At 69.0% G+C, this 24,983-nt stretch overlaps 1 protein-coding gene across 18 annotated transcripts in view; it reads left to right on the top strand.

Moving 5' to 3' along the window:
- The window catches only part of NCOR2 (nuclear receptor corepressor 2), a 155,305-nt gene that overhangs the window by 60,580 nt on the left and 69,742 nt on the right, over positions 1-24,983 (top strand). For 14 of the 18 annotated variants that reach the window (XM_045845675.1, XM_045845707.1, XM_045845693.1 and 11 more), the window contains 6 exons: positions 6,323-6,379; positions 10,839-10,891; positions 17,172-17,238; positions 20,447-20,619; positions 21,401-21,494; positions 23,818-23,996. In XM_045845675.1, the coding sequence (XP_045701631.1) occupies positions 6,323-6,379; positions 10,839-10,891; positions 17,172-17,238; positions 20,447-20,619; positions 21,401-21,494; positions 23,818-23,996 (623 nt within the window). The remainder of the gene's footprint in view (positions 1-6,322; positions 6,380-10,838; positions 10,892-17,171; positions 17,239-20,446; positions 20,620-21,400; positions 21,495-23,817; positions 23,997-24,983) is intronic. The other 4 variants (XM_045845803.1, XM_045845794.1, XM_045845684.1 and 1 more) reach the window with 2 other exon arrangements.

The raw sequence follows: 24,983 nt of genomic DNA, 5'->3' as shown, positions 1-24,983 counted from the left end.
GTGGCCCCTCCCCCGGCCGCAGCGCGCTCCGGGCCGGCTCTGCCCTGGTCCCCAGCGCTCCCACCCACCTGCGCGCACTCAGGGAGCCGGCCGGTGAGCGGTGGGGGGAGGAGGGCTGGCCGGCGGAGACCTGGCGGTGCCAGGATCGCGGCGGGCCTCTGGGATGCGGTCTGAGTGTGAAGATGTGGGCGTGAGGCCGTAGGAGGGCGGCCGGGGCCAGCTGATCCGTGGGGGAGGGGCGGCCACTGAGGCACTCGAGTAAAAGACAATCCTGTAACGCAGAAGACAGTGGTCTCGTCGTTATTATCTACAGTAACAGCAAACGGTGCCTGAGCGGCTCCTCCTCTGCAGGCACAGGCCAGGCTTTTCCCCCGGTGGTCCTCGGAGGGCAGGGGCAATGATTGTTTCCGCTGAGCACACGGAGGGGTGGAGGCCCAGAGGGGCCGAGTGACTTGTTCAAAGTCACACAGCTAGGACGTGGCGGACCTGGGACTTGAACTCGTGGTGCATCAGGCCCCAGGCCCTGATTTGTCAGCACCGGCCTCTCCTGACTTTTTTGCCCTGGACGGGGCCTGTGGGATGGTCGGACGCGGGGTCTGTAGCGAGCTGTGGGGGCTCCCAGGGATCCCTGGAGGGCAGCTGCTGGGGGTCCGGAGGGGCGCGGGCCTGGGGAGGAGTTCGGGGCACCAAGAGTGGAGCGTTTCCGGGGGCTGATGCCCAGGGCCCGAGCTGTCCCGAAGAGGCGCCTGGTGTCCTCCGAGGTGCTGAGCTCACTCCCGCCGTGTCTAGGAAGCCGCTGTGCGCTCCGCCTCTGTGACTTACCGTCGGCTCCGCCCAGCTGTGCGCGGGGTCAGAGGGTGTCGAGTCCCCCCGCGTTACAGACGAGGAAGGAGAGTGGGGCCCAGAGAGGAACTGGCCTCGGCTGAGGGCACCTAGTGACGTGTGATGGACGGGGGCACCTGCCTGGGACCCCTCATGCCCAGAGCTCCCGCCCACCCTTCCCAGCGGTCTCTGCTGTGGGACAGGCTCTTGGCTGCTGAGTCAGCGCTTGAGTGCGGGTGCCGGCTGGGGCGCGCCTGGAGTGCTGGGGCCCGGACAGCGGCCCTGGACCCTGGGCACATGGGACGGGTGCCTGCAGCTGTCCCTCTGGGCAGGAAGCCGCCGGGTCGACTGGTTTGCTATGCCTCCGCCTCCCGGAGCAGCAGTAGATGCAGGATGAGACCCAGCCTGCTGGGGCCTGGGAGCTGCGTGCTGGGCCTGGTGGGGCTGGCTGGTCACCCCACATGCGCTTGAGCCAGGCGTCTGCGTTCAGAGCCCATTCCTGCCACCTCCTGGCCCTGCGCCCTCACACGCCTGATCTGACCGTCTCTCACGTGTCACGCCAGCAAGGTGAGGGTAACGGTTGCGCCTCTGGGTGCAGCGATGAGGAGGTTAAAAGGGTTTGTTCCGTAGCGCCCCAGAGCAGCACTGGCACCAGGTGGGGGCTGGCGGTGCTGTCATCCTCGTCCAGGTGCACTGGGCACCTCACCCCTGTGCCGTCCATCCGTCCGTCCATCCGTTCGCTCAGCGAACGCCAGGTGTGGGACACCTGCTGCTCTTCCAGGCACTAGGGACCCCGCAGTGACCTCGGCCCCCGGCCCCCCACCTTCCTCCTGGTGGGGGAGACAGTCACAGCCCCAGGTCCCCGCCCCCGGGCACACCATTGAGCCGAGGAATTTTGCTCCTTGTCCCCAGCGCCCCCTCCTGGCCTTTCGTTTCCTTACCCCCTCCCTGCCCCGTCCCGGCTGCTGGCCTTGGTGCTTGCGCGACCCCGCAGGTGCACTGCCCGGGGCCTGTGCCCCCCTGGCCGTGCCCTCCGCCTCCCCCTCGGGGCTCCTCCCCCACGGGCGCGTGCTCCGGCTCCTTCAGCAAGGCCTGTTTTGACCTTCTGGTTCACCCGGCAGACCCCTCAACCCCCGTCTCTCCTCTTTCTGGCTTTAATTCCCCCCTCGCCCCTGTGAAACCAGGCGTGATTCACGTCTTGTGTCTGTTCTGCTTGTCGTGGGTGGAAGCTCTGTGAGGGCAGGGCATCTTTGTCCCTCTGTTCCCTTGGCCAGGTCCCCAGCACCCAGGACGGCATCTGGCACACAGTAGGTGCTCAGTAAGTGTTTTTTCAAACGCGTGAAGGGAGGGCCCAGGGGAGGGGAGACATCTCCCTGCCTACAGCCGTCCTCCAGTTTGGGGGGACCGGCCCCTGTTCCCGTGGGGGCTGGGTCGGGGGTGTCCATCTGCCCAGGCTGAGCCTCTGGGCCTGGAGGCCGGGTGGGCAGAGGCCCTCGGCTGCCTTTGGCAGGAGCAGCCAGGGCTCACCACCCCTTGGGGAATCAATGGGATTAAATTTTAATCCTCCTTCCTCGCCGCTGGAGCCTGTGCGCCGCTGGAGCCTGTGCGCGGAGGCGGCCGGCCGAGAAGGGCCTGTCTCTAGACGCTGCGCTGGCTGGAAGACGCAGCCTCCCCGCCAGGCAGGGCTGCCCGGCTCCGCTGTGTGCCGGACTCCGGCTCATTACCCATTCGGGGCACATGAGCGCGGCGCCAGCGCGCAGGGGGGAGCCGGCCAAGCCGGGCTCTGCCTGCCTCCCAGGAGCCGCGCACGCCGAGGGGCCGGGGAGGTGCGCGCAGATGGCGGAGCGGGAGGCCGAGGGGCAGGCCCGGCGGGGGTGGGAGAAGCAGCGGGTGGGCTGTGGGCCCCAGGAGGGCATCCGAGTGGGGGGCACGGCACAGGCAAAGGCCCGGAGAGGGGACGGGGGTCTCTTTGGATCTTCAAAGGCAGTGTGGTGCGGGGGGCGGGGGTGGAGGCCTGGGAGGATGCTCGGCTTTGAGTCTGGAGAGAGCAAGCACCTGCAGCACTAGTGGCGGATGGATACGTGAGGGGCGGTGCGCCCGGTGCTGCCACGGTAGGAATTCAGGACCGCGGGCAACCGAGGCAAACTTCCTGGAGGGGGCGGGGCTTGAGCTGGCTGCGGAAGCTCGCACTCCCGGGAAAGGTAGAAGGGTGATTTCAGGAGAGAGGACGTGATTCTCTGCTGTTACACGCCCTGCACGGATGTGTGCACGCGTGCTCGAGTGAACCTGCGAGAAGCGGCCCGCTGAGGGGTGAGGGGCGTGCTGGGGCGGGCACCTGTGCGCCCCGGGCGGCCGTGCTGCCCTCCGTCCAGGGCCTGTCTCCCCTCCCTTCGGAGGCGGACGTTCAGAGGGAAGGGACAACGTGCACGGCCCTCTGTTCCTCGTGGAGCACCCTTGCAGAAGTCCTGGGGGTTGGGCGCCCTGCCCATTTTGCAGATGGGGAGACTGAGGCTTAGACGGCGAAGTGACTTGCTGAGGGCTGGCTGGAGCAGAGCTGACCCCATAGGGTTGGCTCCTGAGGGACTGGGGTGCCGGGGGAGCCCTGCCCTCCGGGGGAGGGATCTGGTAGGCAGGACATCCGCCCCCCACTGCCCCAGCATGGGGCTGTGGTGGAGGGGCAGGGAATGCCCAGGGGGGAGGGGAGGGGACAGTGCCGGTCCAGGGCTGCGGGCCTGGTGTTTGACCCACCCCTCGGCCGTGCCACAGAGCCTCGGCTGGCTGGCTTTTTTTTCATTTTTTTGATATGTTTGTTTATTTATTTTTAGAGAGAGGGGAAGGGAGAGAGTAAGAGAGGGAGAAAGACATCAATGTGTGGTTGTGTCTTGTGCGCCCCCTACTGGGGACCTGGCCTACAACCCAGGCACGTGCCCTGACTGAGAATCGAACTGGTGACCCTTTGGTTTGCAGCCCGGCACTCAGCCCACAGAGCCCCACCAGCCGGGGCGAGCCTCAGTTTTCTGTGTGGAAGCGGGGCTGATGCCAGAACCTCCCACACGGTGGGTCCGGGCCAGGGCCCGGCACGTGCAGGGCCCGCCCGGCGAGAGCCACAGCCTCGTCACTGCTGTTTGCAGAGGCAGCAGCAGCGGCGGCAGCAGCCGGCTCTCACGTAGCACCTACTGTGCGCCAGCTCCTGATTTCTGAGTCCTTCAAGGGTCGGCAACTTTAATTTTCATATCGGCCCTGTGAGGGTGCTGTCGGTACCCCGTTTTACAGATGAGGAAGCAGAGGCTGTGGGGTGAAGGGACGTGCTCAGGGCCACGAGGTGGGTGAGCGAACGTGGACCCTGGCTGCTGGCCGTGGACCCTCGCTCTCGGCCACCACGCGCCATCTCCCCGGCACGTGGCGTCGGTGGGCTGTCTTTGCGGGAGAAGGGTCGGGGCGCCCCCTTTTGGAAGGGGAGCTGCTTCTCACGCGGCCCCCCGGGTGGCTGAGGGCTTGGGGGAGGCCTGTGAGGGAGACAGGGAATCGTTACAGCAGGTGAGTGACGGGGAGGTGCCTGGGCGCCCCTCTGCGGGGGCGGGGCAGGACGGGTTCCCCCTGCTGCCCTCTGGAGGGGCCACAGGCCCCGCCCCCAGGCTCCCGTGTTCCTGAGACAGTGAGGGTGTGTCGGAGGGTGGGATCTCCTGAGCCCGCTGGCTGCCCTCCCGGCTCTGGACCAGCCGCCCGCCCGCGAGGCTGGGGTTGGCTGCAGGCGGCACTGGGTCTCACGCCGCCCTGCCCTCGAGCCTCTCGCAGACTGGGAGCTCCGGGAGGGTTTGCGGCACTGCCCCACCCCCTCCCCGCCCCGCCCTGCCCCGGGCCTCTGCTTGTCCCGGGGGAATGTCTGCGGTGACAGTCACAGTGGCCTCTGCCCCCCTGCCTGAGGGGCTGCCACTTCCCTGGAGAGTAACCAGCCCTCGTCGTCTTCCCCTCCTGGAACCTGGAGACCAGAGGGACGTCCTCCTCACGCCGTCCTCCTGGGCCTCAGTTTCGTCGTCTGCGGAGTGGGGCTGCGTCTCCTGCGAGCCTCACGTGGCGTTTGTGCGGGATTTCGGTGTCAGGGTCCTGTGAGGCGTGCTCCGCGCTCGGCTCGTGGAGGAGGAGCTCACTAAGGTGGCGGTCATCGCCACCACCGTCCGCCCCTGGGTCTGCGGCCCCGGCCACACTCGGGCTGCTGGCCTCGGGGTGTCGGCTCGGCACGTGGGGGCTGAGAGCGTGGCACTGGTCCTGGGTGGGCTGGGCCCGGGGCTCTAGGAGGAGTGAGTTCTAGGTGCCAGCTGGAGCCCACCTACATGCTGACACGTCGCCGGGGGCTGCAGAGAGGCATGGGGCTGGCCCCCGCACCCCTCCTCCCTGCCTGACACAGGGGCCTGCGCCTTGGACTCTGTCCTCAGCCACATGCCCCAGGGTGCCGGGTCCCCCTCTTTGAGTGGGTCTGGATTTGGGGCTCATCAGGGGACGGTTCGGTTGGATGACGCTGACTTGCTTCCCCTGGCGCCCCCTGCCCAGGCCAAACCCGCTGGCTGAGTCAGGAGCCCAGCCTTTCCTGGGTCACGGGAGAGGCTGAGGCCCCCCACGTGCATGCCGTGGCCTCCCCACTTTCCGTCGCACGCTGTGGCCCAGACCCTGCGAAGACCCCACAGAAGCCCCTTCGGATGCCTCCATCCGCCCCGTCCCCCAGCTGGCCTGGCTGCCCCCAGGCCTCCCCAGGCGTCCCTGGTGGTCCCAGGACGGGGCCTGGCAGAGGCACAATGTCCGCCTTCACGGCAGGCCCTGAGGTCCAGCCTGCTGAACTCGCGGCCACTGGGGCCTTTCTGCCACAAGTGCCTGTTTTCCTAATAAGTCCTGGGTTGTATGAGAGGAGGGGGCGGGGAGGCCCCGGGGCGGCCCAGACACGGTCACGTGACTGTGAAACACAAGAATCCTGGAAAGGCTATCTCCGATCTCCGAGTATCTCCATCCCCCCGCCCCCGTCCCCCCCCCCCCCCCGCCCCGCGCGCGCTGGCAGCACCCGCGCAGAGGTAACAGTAGACACCCAGCCAGCCTCCGGGGCGCAGGAAGGCACCTCGGTTGGCAGCTCGGGCCGGCTGGTGGGGAGCTGGGCACCCCCCACGGGGCCAGGGCGGTGGGCCTGCAGGCCTGGGGGGGCATCACCTGAGAACACGGTGCGTTTGTTAGAAGCGAAACTTGGCGAGCTGGCCAGGGATGCTGCGGGGAGGTCGGGGCGGGGGGAGGGGGGCCCTGCATGTGAGTGGGTTTCCAGCCAGAGGAGGGCGTGTGGGGGGCCTGGCCTCCCCCGCCCCCCGCCCCCCGCACGGGCTGTGGATGGGCGTGCTGGGCTGGGCAGCTGCCTGCCATTCCCGGAGGCCTCTATTTATAACCTGTTCTCTGTGTGTGAGCGTGTGTGAGTGTGAGTGTGTGAGTGTGTGTTTAATTCCTTCTCTTCTCCGTCATCCTGCAGAAGAAGGCTGAAGCTGCACATCGGATTCTGGAAGGCCTGGGGCCCCAGGTGGAGCTGGTGAGCCAGGGGACAGGGCAGGAGCCCGGGAGGGGGCGGCCGGGGACGTGGGCGGGCGGCAGGAGGGTGTGGGGGGAGGAAGCCCTGTGTTGCCCGGCGCTGCCCTGTCCCCAGTGGAGGCAGGAAGCGCACCCTGTGATAAGAGGGCCTGGCAGATAGCCGGTGGGTGGGCCGGGCCGCCAGGGGCGGCAGCGGGGCCCTGGCGCTCCTGCCGGACTCCCGCGGCCGCCGCCCAGGCTGCAGGGAGACTGACGCGTCGGAGCCCAGCCCGTCGGTCCGGCTCAGCGTGGCGGGCCCGTGCTCTTGGCCACGTGACCCGAGTTCAGCTCCTAGGGCTGCCCCTCCGTGGCTGTGTGACCCTGAGCCAGTGTCCTGACTCCTCTGTGCCCCCTCCCCTCCCCCGTCGAGCGAACACCGTGGCGCCGTGCATCCCCGTGGGGTGTCATGGTGACGGGCCGAGACGGTTCACAAGGCCCCAGGCACGGTGCCTGGCGGGCAGGGGAGCGCCAGTTGTCGCGTCAGGGCTGTCAGTGCCCTTTCCCTGGCGGGAAGGCGCCAGGCGTCGGTGCGCAGCCGCGGGGCGGCGTGTGGGGGTGCTGCCGGCCCGCGCAGGCAGGCAGGGTGTGTGCAGCGGTGGCCCCCACGTCCTCGGCGGCTCTGGAGTGGGCTTGGGCGTGCCCACTGGGGACAAGGACGGCCTGACCCACTGAGAACCTCGGTTTGAACTCGGCTGCGGGTTTTGCTGCGTGGCCTCGGGAAAGGGCCTCGTCTCCTCGTCCGTGAAACGGGGAGTCGGGGTCTTTCCAAGGTTCCGTGCCACGACCCGGGGTGCAGGGCAGGGCTGCTTGCTGCCGGCCGGGACTCTGCTGGGGACCGGGCAGCCGCGGGCGCCCAGGCCGGGCCGAGATCTCCGGGCCGTCTCCCTTGGCCGCCTCTCGTCAGTAAGAAGGCCCCTTCGTGAAGCTGGGAGCCCCGGCCATACAATCCTCTATTGAGAACGCACAGTTCCACAGTTTCATCCTGGCCTCAGGCCTGTGTGCCCGTCTCCGCGGTCACGTGCAGAGCGCTCTCCGTCCAGGCTGGGACTCGGCGCCCCCGACCGCCCCCTCTGTGCCTCCCGGTGTCCCGCCCGGCAGCCACTGCCCTCCTCTCCGTGTCTGTGGACGCCATCTGCCCACAGAGCCCCGCGCTGTGTGTCCTCATGGCGCACGCCCGAACCGCTTGGCCACGTCACGGTAACTCTGTGTGCGGCCTCCTGCGGGTTGCCGGGCTGCTTCCTGCCTCGGTTTCCCTTTCCTACCAGCGGGATGGTAGGACCAGAGGCGGTGCCCAACTGTCCCCAGACCCAGGGGCGTCCCTGCCCTTCTTCCCGTCCCGTCTAGCCCCGGGCCTCCCAAGGGGGGCTGTGCATGGAGGCTGCTGTGTCTGGGGCTGGAGGAGTGCCCCCGGGGCAGGCCAGCGTCCCCGGGGGGATGGGGGTGGGCGGGGGCCTGCTGGGCTCAGAATCCGAGCGGTCCTTCCCCGGGTCGCCCCCTGCGTGGGGTCCCGAGGCAGAGCCTCCCTGCGGCTGGCGGCCCCAGAGGCTGCGGTCTGGGGCCGTGTCCCTGTCGCCGGGGCGCTGCAAGTCTGCACGCCGTCGGCTCTGGAGCCTTCGCTGTCCGCAGAGGAGGCTCACAGGGACAAGGAGCCTGCCGTGTGTCGGGCCTCGTGGGAGTGTCACTGTCCCTTTTGTAGACGAGGCACAGAGAGGGCAGTGCATTGCCCAGGGCCACACAGCAGGAGACGAGAGCACGTGTGCCGAGTCCATGGGGCGTGGCCGCTCCTTCTGCACGGGTCTGACCCCCGTCTGGGCACCGAGAGGCCCAGGTGGCCAAAGCTGTTCTCCAGGCACAGGCAGGTCCGAGGGGCACCCTCTGCGGGGACCACTTGGTGGGGCCCCAGGCCGCACCACCGGGAATCCAGCTCCCTGCAGGTCTCCCAGCTGCACCCAGGGGTGCTTAGCCCAGGGAGCAGCCACTTGGCCTCCAGGACCGGGGTGTGCACTGGGTGACCTCTTGCGTGATGTCTGGGCCCAGGAGAAACCCTCGAGGGGCCAGGCCCCTCCCTCCTTTTGGCTCCCCGGGCCCGGCCGGGCCTGGAGGCGGGGCCGTGTGCGGTCAACACCCCGCGCTGCCATGAGTCACCGGTTTCCTTCCTGTTCAGAGGTGTTATTTTAGGAACGCGGTGTCACCACGGGGTTGAGGGCCAGCGCTGACACTTCACTTCCTAGCAGCTCCATCCACCTGGGGTTGCTATCTGTCTCAGCCCCCCCGCCTGGCTGCAGTCAGGCCCGAATGGGGCCCCCTCCTCGTCCCCGAGGCCCAGCTCTTCTTCCCGAGCGACAGCAGCGTCTCTCGTCCTTGTGCAGGGCTTCACCGCCCTGTGTCCGCTGTCACGCCCACCCTGCCCCTTGCCCTCTCCCTCTGCCCTCCGATTGTTTGGCTGCACCCCCATTTTTCGAGGAGGAGATGGGGCGTGGAGAGGGTGAGACCCAGGGCCCAGCCGGGAGGGCTGGACCGCCCTGGTGTCCCGGAGCCCTTGCTCCAGGCTCTGGGGGTGGGGTTATCCCCTCGGGGTGCTGGGTCCCCGGGCAGGGGGTCCGACAGTGGGGAGCGGGGGAACGCTGCGCCCCAGCGGCTGCTGTGGCCGTGAGGGCCGCGGTGGCCTCATTGCCACCCTACGGGGACTTGCCTCCCGGGACAGATGAGTCCCTGCCTGGCCTTGGGCGGCCCCCTCTGGGGGTGGCCTGCAGAGGCTTCAGGGAGACCCCCGCCTTGGGCCCTGCAGCCTGGGGGCCGTCGCCCCCAGCTGGTGTCTGCAGGAGGTTTGTGGGTGTCGGGCGGCGTGTCTGCCCCACCCCCGGTGGGAAGCTCTGCCGCACAGTGGACGTGCCCCCTCCACACCCCCGGTCCTGCCTGAGGCCCCAGGTGCCTGTCCTTCCTGTCCTGCTTGACCCCCCACACCCTGTGCCCGGTTCTCCTGCCGCAGCCACCCAGGGCCGCCCCGGAGGGCCCTGCTGCACGCGTGGGCCCCAGTGAAAGGGGAGGGGCGGGGGCGAGCCGGGCTCCTCGGGCCGGCTGGTCTACCAGCTGCGGGCAAGCGCGTCTCCCTGTCGGGGGCGCATTCCCTGTGTGTAACGTGGGGGTGAGACCTGCGTTCGTCGGCTGCGGCTGCTGCTGCGCGACAAAACGCAGTGGCCCGAGACGAGCACTGGCGGCTGTTTGCCGTGAGGGTAGACGTCAGCCCGGCATTGCTGAGCTCCCACGGCCAGCTGAGCGGTCAGCGAGCAGCTCCAGCTTGGCCGCGGCCGGCGGGCCCTGCCACCGCCACGCCGTCAGTCGGTCAGTCAGTCTCCTCGGGCCGGGCTGCCCCTCGGCAGGGACGGGTGACCGAGCAAAGCAGCAGAAACGCCAACGCAGGTGTCCCAGCCTCTGCTTCCACGAAGTGTGTCCCACTGGCCCAGGGAGGCAGGAACAGCGGGTGTTTCCGTCCAGCGCTGGGTGGTGAGCTTGCAGGCCTTGCCCCAGTTCAGCTGCACCGCAAACCCTGGGGGTGGAGCCCTCTTTGTAGGTGAAAACCGGGGGCACAGATGGCTTAAGTGGCTCCCCCAGAGACACACAGCCAGGGAGTGTTAAGGCCAGGCCGTGACCCCAGGCTGCACCCCAAGGCCCTGACTGTGCGGCCCCGGGCACGCATTCTTCGGTGCTGTATAGTACTCCCGACACGGCGTCCTGGTCTCGTTCCCCTTTCTGGTGGTGGGTGCTTTGTTTGCTGGCGTGTCCCTGTGGGGAGCGCCGCTGCCTGGGCATTCTGTCGTCCCTCTTGCGGCGGGATGCGGGGCCCCAGTGTCCCCGGGGCTTCCGCAGGAGGGCCGGGGGGCTGTGGGCAGGCGCCCTTTCGCTCTTTAACGCGGGCCTCTGCACTGCCCTCCGAGGCGTGTTACCCGAACGCGCCTGCAGGAGCCACGTGCCCGCCTCCCCATCTCCCCCGCCCTCGCCAGCACCCGGCCTGTCTTCTGTCGCTCAGAGGGGCCCCGGGGCTGCGCACATGGCTGCACGCTGCGCAGCTGGGCAGTTCTTCTCGTCTGAGACCGCTGCTGGTCTCGGCCCTCCCGGGACGGCTGTGCTTGTCCCTGGCACGCGGGCCAGCCCTGCCCCGTGCCCTACGGAGGATCGGCGGTGGCGTCGCTGGGGAGTCACGGTCCCCCAGCTGTGCCCAGAGGGCGACAGCCTGTTCCCGGCTGGGGCTGTGGGCTGGGTCCCCGTGTTCCATTTCGTGCCTGCCTGCGGCTGGCTCTCACACTGGACGACCGGCCGCTCCCAGGCGCCCGGGCCTCGGGCGCGGTGGCTGCTGGGTCTGCGGTGGGGCTGCAGCCGGCCCGGCCCGCCGCTCACAGGTACCCTCTCTCTCCCCCCTGCAGCCGCTGTACAACCAGCCCTCCGACACCAGGCAGTACCATGAGAACATCAAAATGTGAGTTGGTGCGGGCTGCGTGCAGAGGCTCGGGGGAGGGGGCGGGCTCTCGGGTCTCGGGAGCCCGGGCGCGGGAGGTGGGGCAGGGCGGCGGTGTGGACCGGGGTTCTGGGCCAGGCAGAGCCCAGCTGGGTCGGAGCCGGCCTGGGCCGGGAGGGGCCGGGGAGGGGCCCTGTGGAGCTTCAGGGAACAGGCCGAAGGTGGGGCGGGCGGGTGGGCGAGGACGCTGCACACGCACAGCTCCAGAGACGAGGGGGGTGCCTAGAGTCCTCACCCTGTGAGCGCAGGAGCGCCTCGAGCTCAGGATGACGGGGGGCCCTGGGGGAGCCGGGGCCTGAGGTCTGGGCTCCGGCCTCAGCCTGTCCGGGAGCGTCCCGCGGGCTGTGGCGCAGCTGCCGGGTGCAGAGCAGCAGGGCGCTCCCCGGGCCCGGAGGCCGTGCAGGCAGGCGGCTGAAGTCCCGGTGCTGCTGGGGCCCTCCCCTGGAGGGACGCTGAGGGCGGAAATGTATCAAATGTATCAGCTGTGTGCCATGCGCACTCGGCGAGCTGGGCTGGCGTGGTGGGGCTGCCGGGACTGGCCGGGGCTGGTGACTTCGTGTCTTCCAGCTGGGCACGAGGCGCGGTGGCTCTGGCTCTTCTGTGGGCGCACAAGGGGGAGCCCAGCACCATCGGCTGAGGAAGGGGTTTTCCTTTGTGTTGTTGCCCTGGAACCCAGAAGGTGCAGGGGTGCAGCCTTTGCCTCTTGGGGACACTTGGCTGGGAGTGCTCTGGGGGTTAGGTTGGAGGCGCACTCGGGGTCACAGTCTTTGGGCTGTTCAAGGCTGTGTTGGGAGAGGGTGCAGGCTATTTTGTGCAACTTTGAAGGGCAGTGTTTAGTGGGTCCAGGGGGCAGCCTAGCCTGTCTGCTTGTCTGAGTGCCCCTGGGGTAGAATTGCAGTGTGTATGTGCAGTGGTGAGCTCCCCATCCCTGGGGGCATGCAAACCTCCTGATGCTGTCCATGTGTCTGTGGAGGCTGGACTCCTGGTGGGGTTTATTCTGGGAAGTGGCAGGGCCGGGTTTTTGTTTTTGAAGCCCCTGCTGGTGGTGGCTGCAGGGAGAAAGGCTTGGGGGTGGTGAGACCTTGGCCAAGGTCACTGCAGACCCTAGACAAGTGGTGGTGGTGAGGAGGCCGGTGGAGCCGAACCCCGTGGGAACTGTGGGGACAGTGGGGGTGTGGGGGATCAGGACAGGGTGGTCCCGTGGATACCAAGGTCAGGCAGGGGCCTGGGCAGCTCTGGGCGCGCACAGTGAAGCCACTTCCCGAGACGGACGCTGACAGTGCAGGGGCAGGTTCAGGGCCCTTCACTCCCTCTCAGCTCCTTGGGTGCCCCCCCATCCCCCCCCCCCATGCGGCGGGAAGGGCACAGCGCCTGTCTCCGGCTGCTCTGGGCAGGCCAGTCAACGTCCTGTGCTTCCCATCTCCTTCCTCGGCCTGCAGACACCCAGGCTCGCACCCCGCCCTCCCACCCAGCCCACACACACCTGCCGTGCAGTGTGCGGCTGCGTCCTGGGCCTGGGGAGACAGCCGGGGGCACGGCCCGACGTCCTGTGGTGCAGGCCGGTGGGTCACACACACGCCGGTGAGGCGGCGGCAGTCGGAACAGTGAGAGAATCGGGCTGGGGCGGTGCAGGGCTCGCCCTCGCGGCCCCCATCCCCCGCCCCTCCCACGCCCCCTCCCCCCGCTGCTGTAATCGCTACCAGCTGGGAGGTGACCCGTCCCCAAGGAGCTGCCCCGTCCCTTTAATTCCTCGGTGTCTGCGTGCCGGTGTCTGCGTGCCGGGCCGCAGGGCTGAAGCTAATTTCACGCCTGACTTCCCGCGGCACCGGCGGTCTCGGACGTGTTCGAGTCGCCTGGACCGCCTCTGCCGCTCTCCCCGCGACAGGAGGTGGGGGGGCCGCCCGCGCCCCACGGTGGGGGCTCGCTGCAGGACCTTCCCCCCAGGCCTCAGGAGCGGCTCCTCAGACCTCTCCCGCTTGGGGGGGGAGCAGGGGGATGGGCGGGGGGCGGCCCTGAGCGGCAGGAGTGGGCGCTGTGTCGGGGGAGGTGCCCCTCGGCAGGACCGGTCTCTGCAGAAGGTGCTGCTGTCGTGAAAAACCACGTGTGACCCGGCGGGCGGCGCGCGGGGACATCCACCGACTGCTCCCGAGGGCCGTGCGGCCACGCCCTGGCCTGGTGACGGGGCCCAGGCCCCTCTGGTCCCAGTTTCTCCCCCCTTCTGCCTGGGGTGGGGGCTGGGCCGCCTGGGGCCGCCGGCCCAGGGGCTGCCCACTCTGGAAGGTCTCTCGGGGCCCAGGTCCCTGTTGTTGGGGCCGTGTGGTCCTGGTCTGGGGGTTCAGAGGGGCCGGGTACCTGCCCTGGGTCCCACCGCTGAGCTCCTCGGCCAGCCCCATCCACGCATCCGGGTGCTGCCCCCTCCAGCCCAGGGGCCTCGGCACGTCCCTGCACCCTGCCCGTCAGAGCGCCAGGCCCTTGCAGCATCCGCTTCACGCGGGGAAAGTGCTGTGGACCGGCAGCCTCCCCCGTGGGACAGGCTCCTCCCAGGGCGTCACCTGGCTGGCTGCCTCCGACCCTTCCCCAGCAGCCCCGGACGGACACGCTGCCTCTCCCCCTCCAAGTCCACCGTCACTCCTGCTGAGCCCGGAACCTCCGCGTCCCCCAGGCCTGGGCGCAGACGCTCCTGCCTCCAGGAAGCCTCCCCGGTTGCCCCAGGCTTCGCTTTCCCAGAACCACACGGGTCCCAGGGCTGGCCGCACCCGGGGCCTGGCCAGCGCCGCCTCGAACGTCCTCGGGGTTTCCGTTTCCTCGCTGCTCCCTCCTGATTCTCGTCTCCCCTCCCGACTCCGGGTCAGAGGTCGAGGCCCAGGGCGCCCCGGAGGCTGGGCTGTCTCACACACGCCTGCAGCCACGCCTCGCACCCCGTCGGAGGCCGCCCCCGGGCACCCCCACTGCTGCTGGGGCGGCCGCCCGCCCTCCGGAGCCCCCGAGAGGCTGTCCCGTAGCTTCCAGCTTCGCCGTTAGCTGTTCGCATCTCCGACATCAGCACGCTTCTTGGTTCCAGATAAACACGCAAGGAGTGTTTGCTGGATGGACGCTGCATAAGGGGATACCCCAGCCCGCCGTCTCGGGGTGCTGTCCCTCGTGCTGGCCCCACTGCGGGAAGAAAGGCAGCGTGGAGGGCTGGGGGTGGACAGCGGGGGGGCTGGAGGCTCTGGCTGGAGAACGGCAGGCTCTTTGCCCCTTTAAAGGGGCCCCCGGCCTCGGTTCCCAGTCTGTGGCCGGGAGGGAGTGTGGCCAGACCGCCTGGTGTTTCCCGAGAAGCTTGAAGTTGGGCGTTGGACGCCGCAGCCTCTGGTTCTCCTTGTTGCCCGGGGGTTTTCAGAAAGCACCGCGGTCCAAACACCGGGCTCTGGCTCCGGCGGGCGGGCTGCGCCCATCTGCCACCTGTGGACACTCACCCCCGGGGGCCACGGCAAGCAGGTGCCTCCGGGTGCCAGGCACGGTGCCCGCCTCAGTGGGGGATGAGGGCGGGCCAGGGAGACGCGGGCCGCTGCACCACGCCCCTTGGCGCACACGGGGCTCGCAGCCCTGGCTCCACTGCTTGTTAGAGACCGTGGTGCCCGGGGTTGGTGGCCCGGGGCTGCGGGGCCGGCGCCACAGACCGGGTGGCTGCGCGCACAGCAGTGCCGTATTCTCTCGGTGACGGAGCCGGACATCGGAAACTGGGGTGCCACTTGGGACTGGGGAGGCTCCTGCGCCGCCTCTCCCGGTTCCCAGGTTCCCAGCGTCCTCGGCGACGCGTCTGTCCTGGGCCCTCGCACGGCCCTCTCGCCGTGTTCTCACGTGGCGCCTTCCTCCGTGTGCGTCTCCGCACCCACACGCCCCCTTCTCGCGAGGACGCTGGACGTGCGGGACCAGGGCCCCGGGAAGGCCTCGCTCCGCCCGACGGTCTCCGCTGAGACCCGCTTTCTGAATGCGGCCGCGTTCTGAGGCCCAGGGCTGCGCGCCAGCCTCTTCCTGGGGAGGGGGCACCTTCCCACCCGTGGCTCACACCGAGCCCCCCCCCCGGCGCAGGTGTTAGGGGAAACTACGTGCGACCCTCGAGGAGGCCTTCTCAGGTAGATTGCGCCCCTCCTCTTCATGAAACCACTTAAGGAGAGCTCAGCTCGGGGGACAGTTGCAGACCCAGCGCACAGGAGCCCACGCCCCCTTCGCCCCGGCCCCAGGGTCTCCAGCGTCAGGCTCTGCTCTCAAACCTGGCGCGGCGGCCGGGGCGCGGCGCCGCCTGCGGAACCGGACCGTCCTTGGCGTCTCCCAGTGTTCTTGCCGACGGCCGTTCTCCGGGCCGAGGTGGGGTCCAGGTCTCACGCTGTCCCCGGGTCTCCTCGGTCCCCAGTCCGCACCCGTCCCTCCGCCTTCCCGTGGTCGTCCTGGCGGAGCGTGCACTGGTCAGGGGTTCTGCAGACTGTCCCCAACCTGGTCTCGTCGGAAGTTTCCGGGAGCGCCCGGGCTTGTGGGTCTGGGAGAGAGTCCCTGCCACACTCTGGCCGGGTCCCCGACACCCACCACATGGTGGTGTCCACCTCGCTCCCCGTTTCCCCTCCGTCCACTTCCGTCCTCTGCGCTGTGAAAGCAAGTCCCTGCGTCCCACCTCCTGTCGTGGGGGCAGGCAGCCCGGCTCCCCTCCTGGAGGGGTGTCAGAGGACTTGGGGACGCCACGGTGACCGGGGGATGTCGGGGAGGTGCCGAGAGGCGGCGCACGTCCCGCTCCTGCTCCGAGTGGTGCCGACCCGGTCGTCACCGCGGTCTCGGTTCCTCCCTCCCTCCCTCCCTCCCCTCCCCCTCCGAGGGTGAGTTAGAATTCTGTGAGGAGCCCCGGTCCTTCTCCTGCACTCGCCCGTTCAGCCAGCCGTGTGTTTGCGTCGGTGTGGGCCGGCGGGCCGTTCCCTCGCTCCTGCGTTCCGATCGGTGGTGTTCATGCTGCCGCCCGGGCGTCCCGGCTTCGGCAGAGAGAGCCGGCTCAGGGGGGCCCGTGGCCTTCCGACCTGTTCCTCTTCTCTCCAGCACTTCTTCCTCCCAGATGCCCCTGTGTGTTTCCCGCCCCTCGGGGGACCTGCCGTGGGAAATGGCCCCTTCGGCGGAGACGCTGCCCCCGGGCCCGTGGCTCCCCCCTTCTCGGCCATCCGTCTCAGGTCCAGACCCTTTGCCGTGGCCACAGCCGCGTGGGCCGCCCACCCTCTGTTCCGTCCCTGCCTCGGGGCCTGTGCACTGGGCGGTTCCCTCCGCCCGGAGCGCCCGCGCCTGTGGACTGTCCCCCGGCCGGGTGCTGCCGCTGCGCTCGGTGCGGCCGCCTCGGAGAGACCCGGCGGCTCCGGCGGCTCCGGCGGCTCCGGAGTAACCGCCGCCCCAGTGAACTTCCCGGATTGAGGACGGTCTTGACTTCCTCACTTCCTGTCGGGCTGTCCCTCTAGGTGCTGCTGTCACCCCCAGGAGGGCTGGGAGCTTGGGGTGTCTTGCTGTGTCCCCTGCGCCCAGAGCAGTGCCTGGTGCGCAGTGGGTGCTCAGTGCGCGTTTGCCAAAGGGCCGTAGGCAGTGGTGCCTGCGGCTCTTGCTCCCGGGTTCCAGGGCAGGGAAACCGAGGCAGGGAGACGGCCTCTGAGGTCTGCTCAGAGTCTCCTCTGGTGGCACGTGGGCCTCCACCCTGGTGCCCGCCCCCGCCAATTCCATGACTGTGGCCGTGGCATTTCCGAGTCGGGGGAGCGGGGAGGGAGTGGGCTTCGGGCCCAGCTGGGGTCCGCGGAGGCTGCAGAGAGGGGCCGCTGCGCACGTGGGCCTGTGGCCTTTCCCTTCTCATTGGGACCCTTCCCGTCCGAGTTCGGGGCGTGAGGCCAGGTGGTGGGGACACTGGGTTCTGCCCCGGGGGCCTGGGGGTCTGGGTAGGTGGGGCAGGCCCAGGGTGCCTCCTGGCCTGGGGCGGAAGCCTGGTGGCCAGCCCCGAGTGTGGCCAGCCCGGCAGCTGGCCTCCTGAGGCCCTGGTGGCTGTTGGGAGTCCCCGTGTCTGGATGATCCCAGGCCTTCTGAGCGCCGTGAGGTGGGTGTTGGGGGGGGGGCTTCCCTCACGCATCAGCGCTGGGACAGGAGAGACCCGGGCAGCTTGCTCTGGGGCCGGCGCTCAGACCCAGGGCGGGGGGGGGGCCGGGCACCTGGGTGACCGAGGTGCCCCCGCCGCCCTCCCCTGCAGAAACCAGGCGATGCGGAAGAAGCTGATCCTGTACTTCAAGAGGAGGAACCACGCACGGAAACAATGGGTGAGTCGCCCCGTGGACCCCCCACCCCCAGCCTCTCGTCGGGGCCACCTCCCCGGGACCCCGCGGCTCTGCCGCCGTCCCGGCCCCGGGTGTCCGGGCTGCGAAGGAACGCTGGGGACAGAAGCCGCCTCAGGGAAGTGGGCGGCTCCGGGCTCGGCCGCCCCAAGGAGGCCTCGGTGCAGCCGGGGCCTGGGGTTCTCCTTCTTGCCCAGCTCGGACGGGGAAGAGCGGAGCACTGGTGGGCGGGCTGGCTCCTTGTCGTTGAGGGCACACTGTGCGCGCTCTCGGCGGAAGGAGAGAGGCTCATGGTCAGAGTCGGGGGCCTGGGGTGGGCTGTGAGCTGGGCGATGGCAGGGGGCTCCCTCCCTCAGAAATGGGCCCGGCCCCGCAGGCAGTGGCCGCCTCCGAGGGATGGGTGCGGGCTCCCGTGCCCACCGGGAGAGCGTGCGGGAGGGAGCCTGCGCAGCTGGGGTGTGAGGTGGTTGTTTCCTCCTGGGGCGGGGGCGGGCCGAGGGAGCCATTACCTGCTGGTGTTCTTTCGGCTCTGAGGGGAGGAAGGGCTGGGCTTAGACAGTAAACAAAAAAAAAAGTCTGTGTAGCTGGAAAGGCCCACTGGGTGGAGTTCAGGAGAGGTTCGATCCGGCTTCACCTTTACTCCCATGCAGTATTTTTTTCCTCTCAACTCTGTATGTCGGTACGTTGACAAACCAGCTTTCCTGGGGACCTGAATTCCTGTGAGCAGGTTTGAGCCCTCGGACAGAGGAGGCACTTCTGGCCCAGACGCTGGGCAGGTGGGAAGCCGGATGGGCGGCGCTTGGGACCCCACGGCCCTGTGGGGTGTGAAGCGGCTGGCTTCCCAGCCCTTCGTTTCTCAAGACGATGACCAGGGGCAGCCGGTAGGGTGGACGGGGCTCGTAAAACAGGGCATCCTGTCCTACTCGTCGAGTTAGATGTTCCCCGAGGACCCGCTGTGGGCCTGGTGAGCGGCCGGGCGGTGCTGAGCCTGGGAGGAGGAGGCAGAGGGGCAGCGCGGGGTGGGGACCTCGGTGACAAAGAACAAGCCACGTGAGGACCTGGAGGTTGGGTGCCAGGGCAGAGGCCCTGAGGCAGGAGCCGCAGGGGGAGCGTGGGGCAGAGCAAAGTGGGGGGATGGGGGCGGGGGCAGGGGTGCTGGCACAAAAACCCGGGAGCCGGATCACTGCTCGGACGGAACGCTTGCGTCTTGTTCTAAACACAGCGGGACGCTCGGCTCACTCGCTGCGTGCGGACTTAGCGAAGAACGCAGAGGCTTCACGACGGGGGCCCTCGGTCCGCCGGGGACGTTTCCCAGGGTGCAGTGGGCCCATGGTGCGCCCAGGTGTCCTGCCTGGGGGTGGCGTCCGGGGTTCACTGGGGGAAAGAGGGGCTGGTTGACATTTTAAAAAGGGATACCCCTGGCTGCTGGGGATGGAGTTGGGGTGGGTGTGCTGTTCTTAAGAAATCTCAAATGGCTCCTCGGGGGCCCCTTGAGTGGGTGGAGGGGGAATCAGCTTCTTCAGGGAACTTACACGCATGACCCATGGGCGTGAGCAATGGTGGGGGGACGGCTTGAGGGAGTGGGGGGTGCTGGATGGAGGGGGCAGAGGGGGGAGATTGGGACAACTGAGGCAACATAATCCATAAAGTTTTAATTAAAAAAAAGGGGGGGAAATAGAGGCAGAAGCACCGGAGACTTCCCAGGAGCCCCTGGTGTCTTTGCGGAGGCTGTCCCGAGAGAGGCCCTCGTGAGCAGAACCCTGAACCGCAGAGGCCGCGGCGGGGGCGGGGGCGGGGTCTGGCAGGCCCTGGCTCTCGACCTCACGTTTTACCTGGTGAGCCAAAGGCCCGGGCGGGGGCTTGGCCCGGACGCCCCCAGGCCACGGGTCTGCTCATCCCCACCCGGCGCCCGCCTGCTGCTGCAGCCTGAGCGGCAGGCAGGGCGGGCAGATGAGCCCCCTCCTTGTCCCCGGCGTGCGTTGCTGGACATGGGGAGGGGTCGAACCGCATGCTCAGGACAGTGAGGGGCAGGGCTGGACTCTCGCGGGCTGGCGGCCCCTCGCGGCCGAGCCCTGCAGGAGGCCTTTGGAGGGCCGTGGGCTCCGTGCGGCTCGGGCAGAGACACTGGTCACAGGTGGCCATCCTCCCTGTCCCCTGGCGTGAGGCTGCTTTCCCTGGTTTGGGGGCGCCTTCTGGGCACCTCCTGTGCATTGCTCCCTAAGCGCATGGCCGCCTGGAGCTGCGCCTGGCAGGGCAGGAGTGGTCCCAGCCGGGACAAGTCATTTGCCTTCCAGCCTCAGTTCCCTCTCCCGTTGGTGGCGGGCACTGTTAGCACCCGCCATGCCGGGCCGCGGGGTGAGCGGTTGCTCAGGGCGACCCCCAGCATACAGATGGCGCCCCACCCCGGCAGCTGCTAGCCAGACCTGAATGCGGGGTGGCAGGGGACCCCCATAGCCAGAACCATCTTGGAAGAGAGCGACCACGTTGGAGGTCTCACTTCCCTATTGCAAACACGTGAAGAAGTTGCAGTCCTCAAAACGGTGGTTCTGGCGTCAGGACCCACGGGGGGACGAATGGGCTGGAATGGGAGGGCAGCCAGAGGCCAGCCCGTTCAGTGATGGAGGGTGGTCTCTTCAGCAATTGGCGCTGGGGCAGCTGGACATTCGTGCACCAAGGGGTGGGGCCGGCCCCCCACCCCCAGAACTAACAGGGCATTAGCTCACAGCACACCAGAGGGCAGCATTCCGAGGAAAACCCCTCGGGGTGGTGGGTCTGCGCGACCTTGGGTTTGGCGGCAGGGCCCTGCGTGTGACACAAAGCACGAGCCACGGACAGAGACAGGGCGGGCTTTTCCGGAAGACGAGGCCTGGCTAGGGGGCGGCCAGGTGGGGTCCGGTCCCCAGGGAGGGAGGCGGCCGTGCCCTTGGGGAAGTCCGTGGGTTTTCTTCAAGGGCCCGGGTTTGCCTAGGCCTCACATGACCATGTGCGTATGTCCGTGTGACCGTGTGCGTGGGCATGTCCGTGTGACCATGAGTGTATGTGATCCTCTGTGCCTGTGTGTGTGTGTCCGTGACCATGTGTGTATATCCGTGTGGCCGTGTGTGTCTGTGTGGCCGCACAGGGGGGCGGGGCGGCCGGGAGGCCGCGTGCGGGTGGGCGCGGGCCCTCAGCAGCGCCCCCTGCTGTGGCCCAGGAGCAGAAGTTCTGCCAGCGCTATGACCAGCTCATGGAGGCCTGGGAGAAAAAGGTGGAGCGCATCGAGAGCAACCCTCGGCGGCGGGCCCGGGAGAGCAAGGTGCGCGAGTACTACGAGAAGCAGTTCCCTGAGATCCGCAAGCAGCGCGAGCTGCAGGAGCGCGTGCAGAGGTGAGCGGGCGCCTTCCTCGCGCTCCCCGCCCCCTCCCCCCCTCCCAGGACACGCCGGGGCCTCGGGCAGCTGTGGCCCGGCCAGCACAGGTCTCTGGCTGCTGTGGCGTGGACAGTGCAGCCGGGTCTCCCACCCGTGGCCCCAGGGGCCGCCGCATTCAGGCCCCGCTTGGCTGTGGTTCTCACCGGAAACTGGAGGGCATGCCCGTGAGCAAGGGCTCCTGCTGCCGTGCCCCCGGCTACCGCCCACCAGCCCCACCCCGCCCTCGAGTGTGGCCTGCCTGGCTCCGCGGGGGCTGAGTGTGAGATCCCGGGGTGTGGGGGGCACGGATCCAAGGGGAGGGGACCGCCCGGCCTGGAAGCCAGGGGCAGGATGCCGGCAGACGCGGCTGCCATGTGGATGGCGTGAGGGCCCGAGCACCAGGGCCCAGCGCACAGCAGGGCCCGGCGACGTGTGGCTCCGGTCTCCGTTGTCCTTGCTGTTCTAGTTCACGTGGACAAGGTGACGGGCCTTGAGCGGTGACAGCACGGGCTCTCCCGAGGCGTCTCAGGGGAGAAGGGGCCGAGCCCCTGCCGTGTCGGGGTTCTGGCATCCCCAGGTCAGGGCAGGGGCTCCGCGCCCTCCCCTGGACCCCTGGGCTTGAGGCTGTCCCCGTGGGTGGGTGTGGGGGCCCCGGGCCCTCCCCACTGCCCACACGCCGCCTCTGGGGGAAGTTGTGGGCTCGGGCCTGCGCCGCCGGCCGCCGGGGGCTGGTCCTGAGTGTGTCCCTTTGGCTCTCAGCAGGGTGGGCCAGCGGGGCGGCGGGCTCTCCATGTCGGCCGCACGCAGCGAGCACGAGGTGTCCGAGATCATCGACGGCCTCTCGGAGCAGGAGGTGAGTCTGCGGTCTGGAGCCCGGGCCGCCCTGGGTGGCGGGGAGCCAGGGTTCGTTACCCCAGCGTGGGCAGAGCCGACCGGGGTGGGGAGGCGCCTGGGCCCAGAGGGTGAGCAGGGCTGCGGAGGAGGGCCCCCCGGGCAGGACGTGGCTCCGTCGCGATGCCGCAGGGAGGAGGAAGCTGGGGGGTCAGTCCCCTGGCGTCCTGGTCCTCCCACCCCCACCTCCCTTCAGTGACTTCCACTGGCTGAGTCCAGGGGGCGGGGGCCTGGGCGCCGGGCGTCTAGGTCGGGTGCCTGTTGCACAGAGCCGGGACAGAGGGAGAAGCCCCCTGCACCACTGTCCACCCGGTGGGGACCTCCCGTCAGGACTCCCCACCCTGCCAGCCCGAGCTCAGCCTCTGTGTCCTCCGGGGCCTCCCTGAGGGGCACCTGGATACCCAGAGTTCGGCCTGGGGGGGACCCTGGCTGTAGTCGCCGGAGCAGAGAGAGGAGGAGGCGCTTGCTCCTGGGGACGGGCTGGTGTCGGCCTGGCCCCTCCTGGGTCTCTCAGGTCTGGTGTGCGATGTGCCGGCCCCTCCTCCACGTCCCCAGCGTCACCGCGAGGGCGCCTCCGAGGAGGAGGGGGCGAGGTCTTCCTCCTGGGGACGGCTTCCAGGCGGGGCGTGTTGTTGCCCCGGCTCCACGCAGTAGCCAGAGGCCGTTGGCACTGAGACCGGCTGAGACAGAGTAAAACTGAACCCAGCCCCTCAGCCACGGCAGACGCATCCAGAAGCGTGGGGCGGCTGTGGGCACCGGTGGCTCCCACGTGGGACAAGCAGCTGGACCGCCGGGCCAGCCGGCGCCACTCCGGCCCCGACGGCTCCGTCGGCTCCGTGGGGCAGCCGAGAGCCCTGGGGACGGGGTGTCCGGCTTAAGGGCTGGTTTCCTTGGCCCCCACCCCCCTGTGAGGTTCTGACTTAGCCCACCTCGGACGGAGCCTGGGAATCAGTGTTTTAACCGCGCCTTTCTGACCCGGGGGATCCGCGGGCTGGGAAACGGGGCTTCCTTCGGAAGCGTGGCTGCACCCCTGTTTCAGACGCTGTCGGTGTGCAGAAAGCAGAACTCCGGGTCCCTCTGCTCACAGCCGCACCGATGCCGCAGCCACCAGCCTGCCCCACAGCCGTGTGGGTGGCCTGGTCTGCCCCGGAGCCAGAGTGGGTGGCCCTTCCCTGCGTGTGCCCCGCCTGTTCAGGGCCCGGGGCATCTGGGCTGACCCAGTGTCCCCAGGTGCTGGCCACGTGAGAACATAGCCACTGGCGTCCCCAGGGGTGTGGACGGAGCCTCATCCAGAGGGGCGGAAAGGGACCAGGGCGGAGAGTTGCCCGCGGCAGCCCAGGCCCACCTGAGGGTCCCTGGGCAGGAAGAGGGAGCGACCCCTCCTCCAGGGGGCTGTCAGCGGCCAGGGCGCAGGCCCCGTGGGGAAGGGCTGGACGGAAGAGCCAGGGGCCCTGCCGGTGCCCGGTGCTGCAGCTGTGGTCCCCCAGCACTCTTCCTCGGGCAGCTGGCAGGGTGAGGCTCAGGCCTCCGTGGGGGCCCTTCTTCCCGCTGGGTCAGGACTGACCCCCGCCTCCCCAAACACTGAGCAGAGAGGTCGGATGTGGGGGGCTGGGCGGGGGTCCTTTGAGCTAGCTGACCGTGGGCCTGCTGGGCCCTCGCCTGCCTTCGGAGGTGGGTACTGAAGGGCCAGTCGGGGGCAGCTGCAGGGGTCTCCGGAGCGGAGTGCAGCTGAGCGGCAGCTCAGGGCCTCTCGTGGCCGTCCCGATGCATTGTGGGTGGCTCCCACCGCACACCCGTCCCAGGTGAGCTCCTGGGAGGAGCCGGACGCCAGGGCTGGGCTGGGCTGGGCGACTGCGGAGCCCGTGGTTCGGCAGCCCGCCCGCAGCCCCCCACCCCGTGCGCCTCTGAACCTGGACGGCCAGGCCGCACCGACCGTCTTCCCGCGGTGTTTTATGGCCCCGCATTTCCCGGGGAAGATTCACGGCCCCCCTCTCGGCAGCCCGGGCGGCCGGATGCCGCTGCTGCGCTCTGCGCCTGATTTACGGCTCTGCCCACGGTGAACCCGTCCGAGCTGCCTTTAAATGCCCCCCCCCCCCCCCGCACGCATGGGTTTGTGTTTTCGCTCGCCGCCCCCCCTCTCTCTGGTTTCACCTGCTCTCTCATTCTCGCTCACGGCCGGCGCCGGCTCCCCAGCATCCCCCGCGCATCATGCGCCTGGGTCCCGGGCGTGGGCGGGGCGCGCTCCCCCTGACCGCCGGGCCCTCCGCCTCCCCGTCCCCCTCCAGAACCTGGAGAAGCAGATGCGCCAGCTGGCCGTGATCCCGCCGATGCTGTACGACGCCGACCAGCAGCGCATCAAGTTCATCAACATGAACGGGCTCATGGACGACCCCATGAAGGTGTACAAGGACCGGCAGGTCACGAACATGTGGAGCGAGCAGGAGAAGGAAACCTTCCGCGAGAAGTGAGTCCCGGCTCCGGGTCGCCTCTCGCCCCGCCCCCGCCCCAGCCGTGGCCGTGACCCTGACCGTGACCCCACGCTGGGTGGCGGAGAGCAGCGGGAATCGATGACCCCAGTCTTGGGGGCCAAAGGTGCAAGGGCAAGGTGTCCGCATGGCTGGTGCCTTCCGGGAGCCCTCGGGGACACCCAGAAGCCTGTTCCGTCTCCGCCCCGGCTTCCGGAGGTTTCCGGCCGGCTCTGTCAGTCCTCGGCTCGCAGCCGGGTCGCCCCTCCTCCGCCTTTGTCTTCACGCGTTTTTCCCCCTCTGTTCCCTGCGTCCCTGGTCTTCCCAGGAATGTCCCCACTCACGCTGGGCGTGGGGCCCGCCCTGCCCTGGTCCGACCTGTCTCCCCTCACTGCGCCGGTGGGGGTCTCGTTTCCAGACGCCGTCCCGTGCTGCAGGCAGGCAGACGGGGGTCTGGGGGCGCCGCCCCACCAGGGCGCGGTGGAAAGAAAGGCAGCCTGCGTGAGCTCAGGCAGGAGGGGCTTCGGGGCGGGGCCGCCGCTGCCTCGCTCGGGGATGCGCGGCTGGTCGAGGGCTTTCGGGTTTTCACTCTGCTCAGGCAGTGGTGACCAGTGGTGACCGGCGGAGCGCTCTGTCCCAGACGTCGTCTGGGTTTTGTGCGTTTTTCTTCGTTAGCGATCAGAACAGCAGGGCTGGGACCGCCCCGTGACACAGGGCAGGAAACAGGCTCAGAGAGGTTAAGACGCTTACTGAAGGCCACACAGCTGGTGAAAGGTAGAGGCCAGATGGGCTCAGCGCAGGAGCAGGGAGGGGGCCCGGCTGGGCTCAGAGACCTGCGGGGGAGGGGTGAGCCCGGGCGCGGGCGCCTTGGAAGCAGAGGCAGGAGCTGGATGCTGAGGAGGGGAGCGGGGGGGCCTCTGGATGAAAAGCGGGATGGCTGCGTTTGGGGAGATGGGTGGAAAACCCCCGATGCCAACAGGGCACCT

This window comes from Phyllostomus hastatus, unplaced genomic scaffold (genome assembly GCF_019186645.2).
Source record: "Phyllostomus hastatus isolate PE091 unplaced genomic scaffold, TTU_PhHast_1.1 phas_contig_1162, whole genome shotgun sequence".
Lineage (NCBI taxonomy): Eukaryota > Metazoa > Chordata > Mammalia > Chiroptera > Phyllostomidae > Phyllostomus > Phyllostomus hastatus.
Note: the sequence above shows the minus strand (reverse complement) of the source record. Positions and strands in the feature narration are given on the sequence as shown.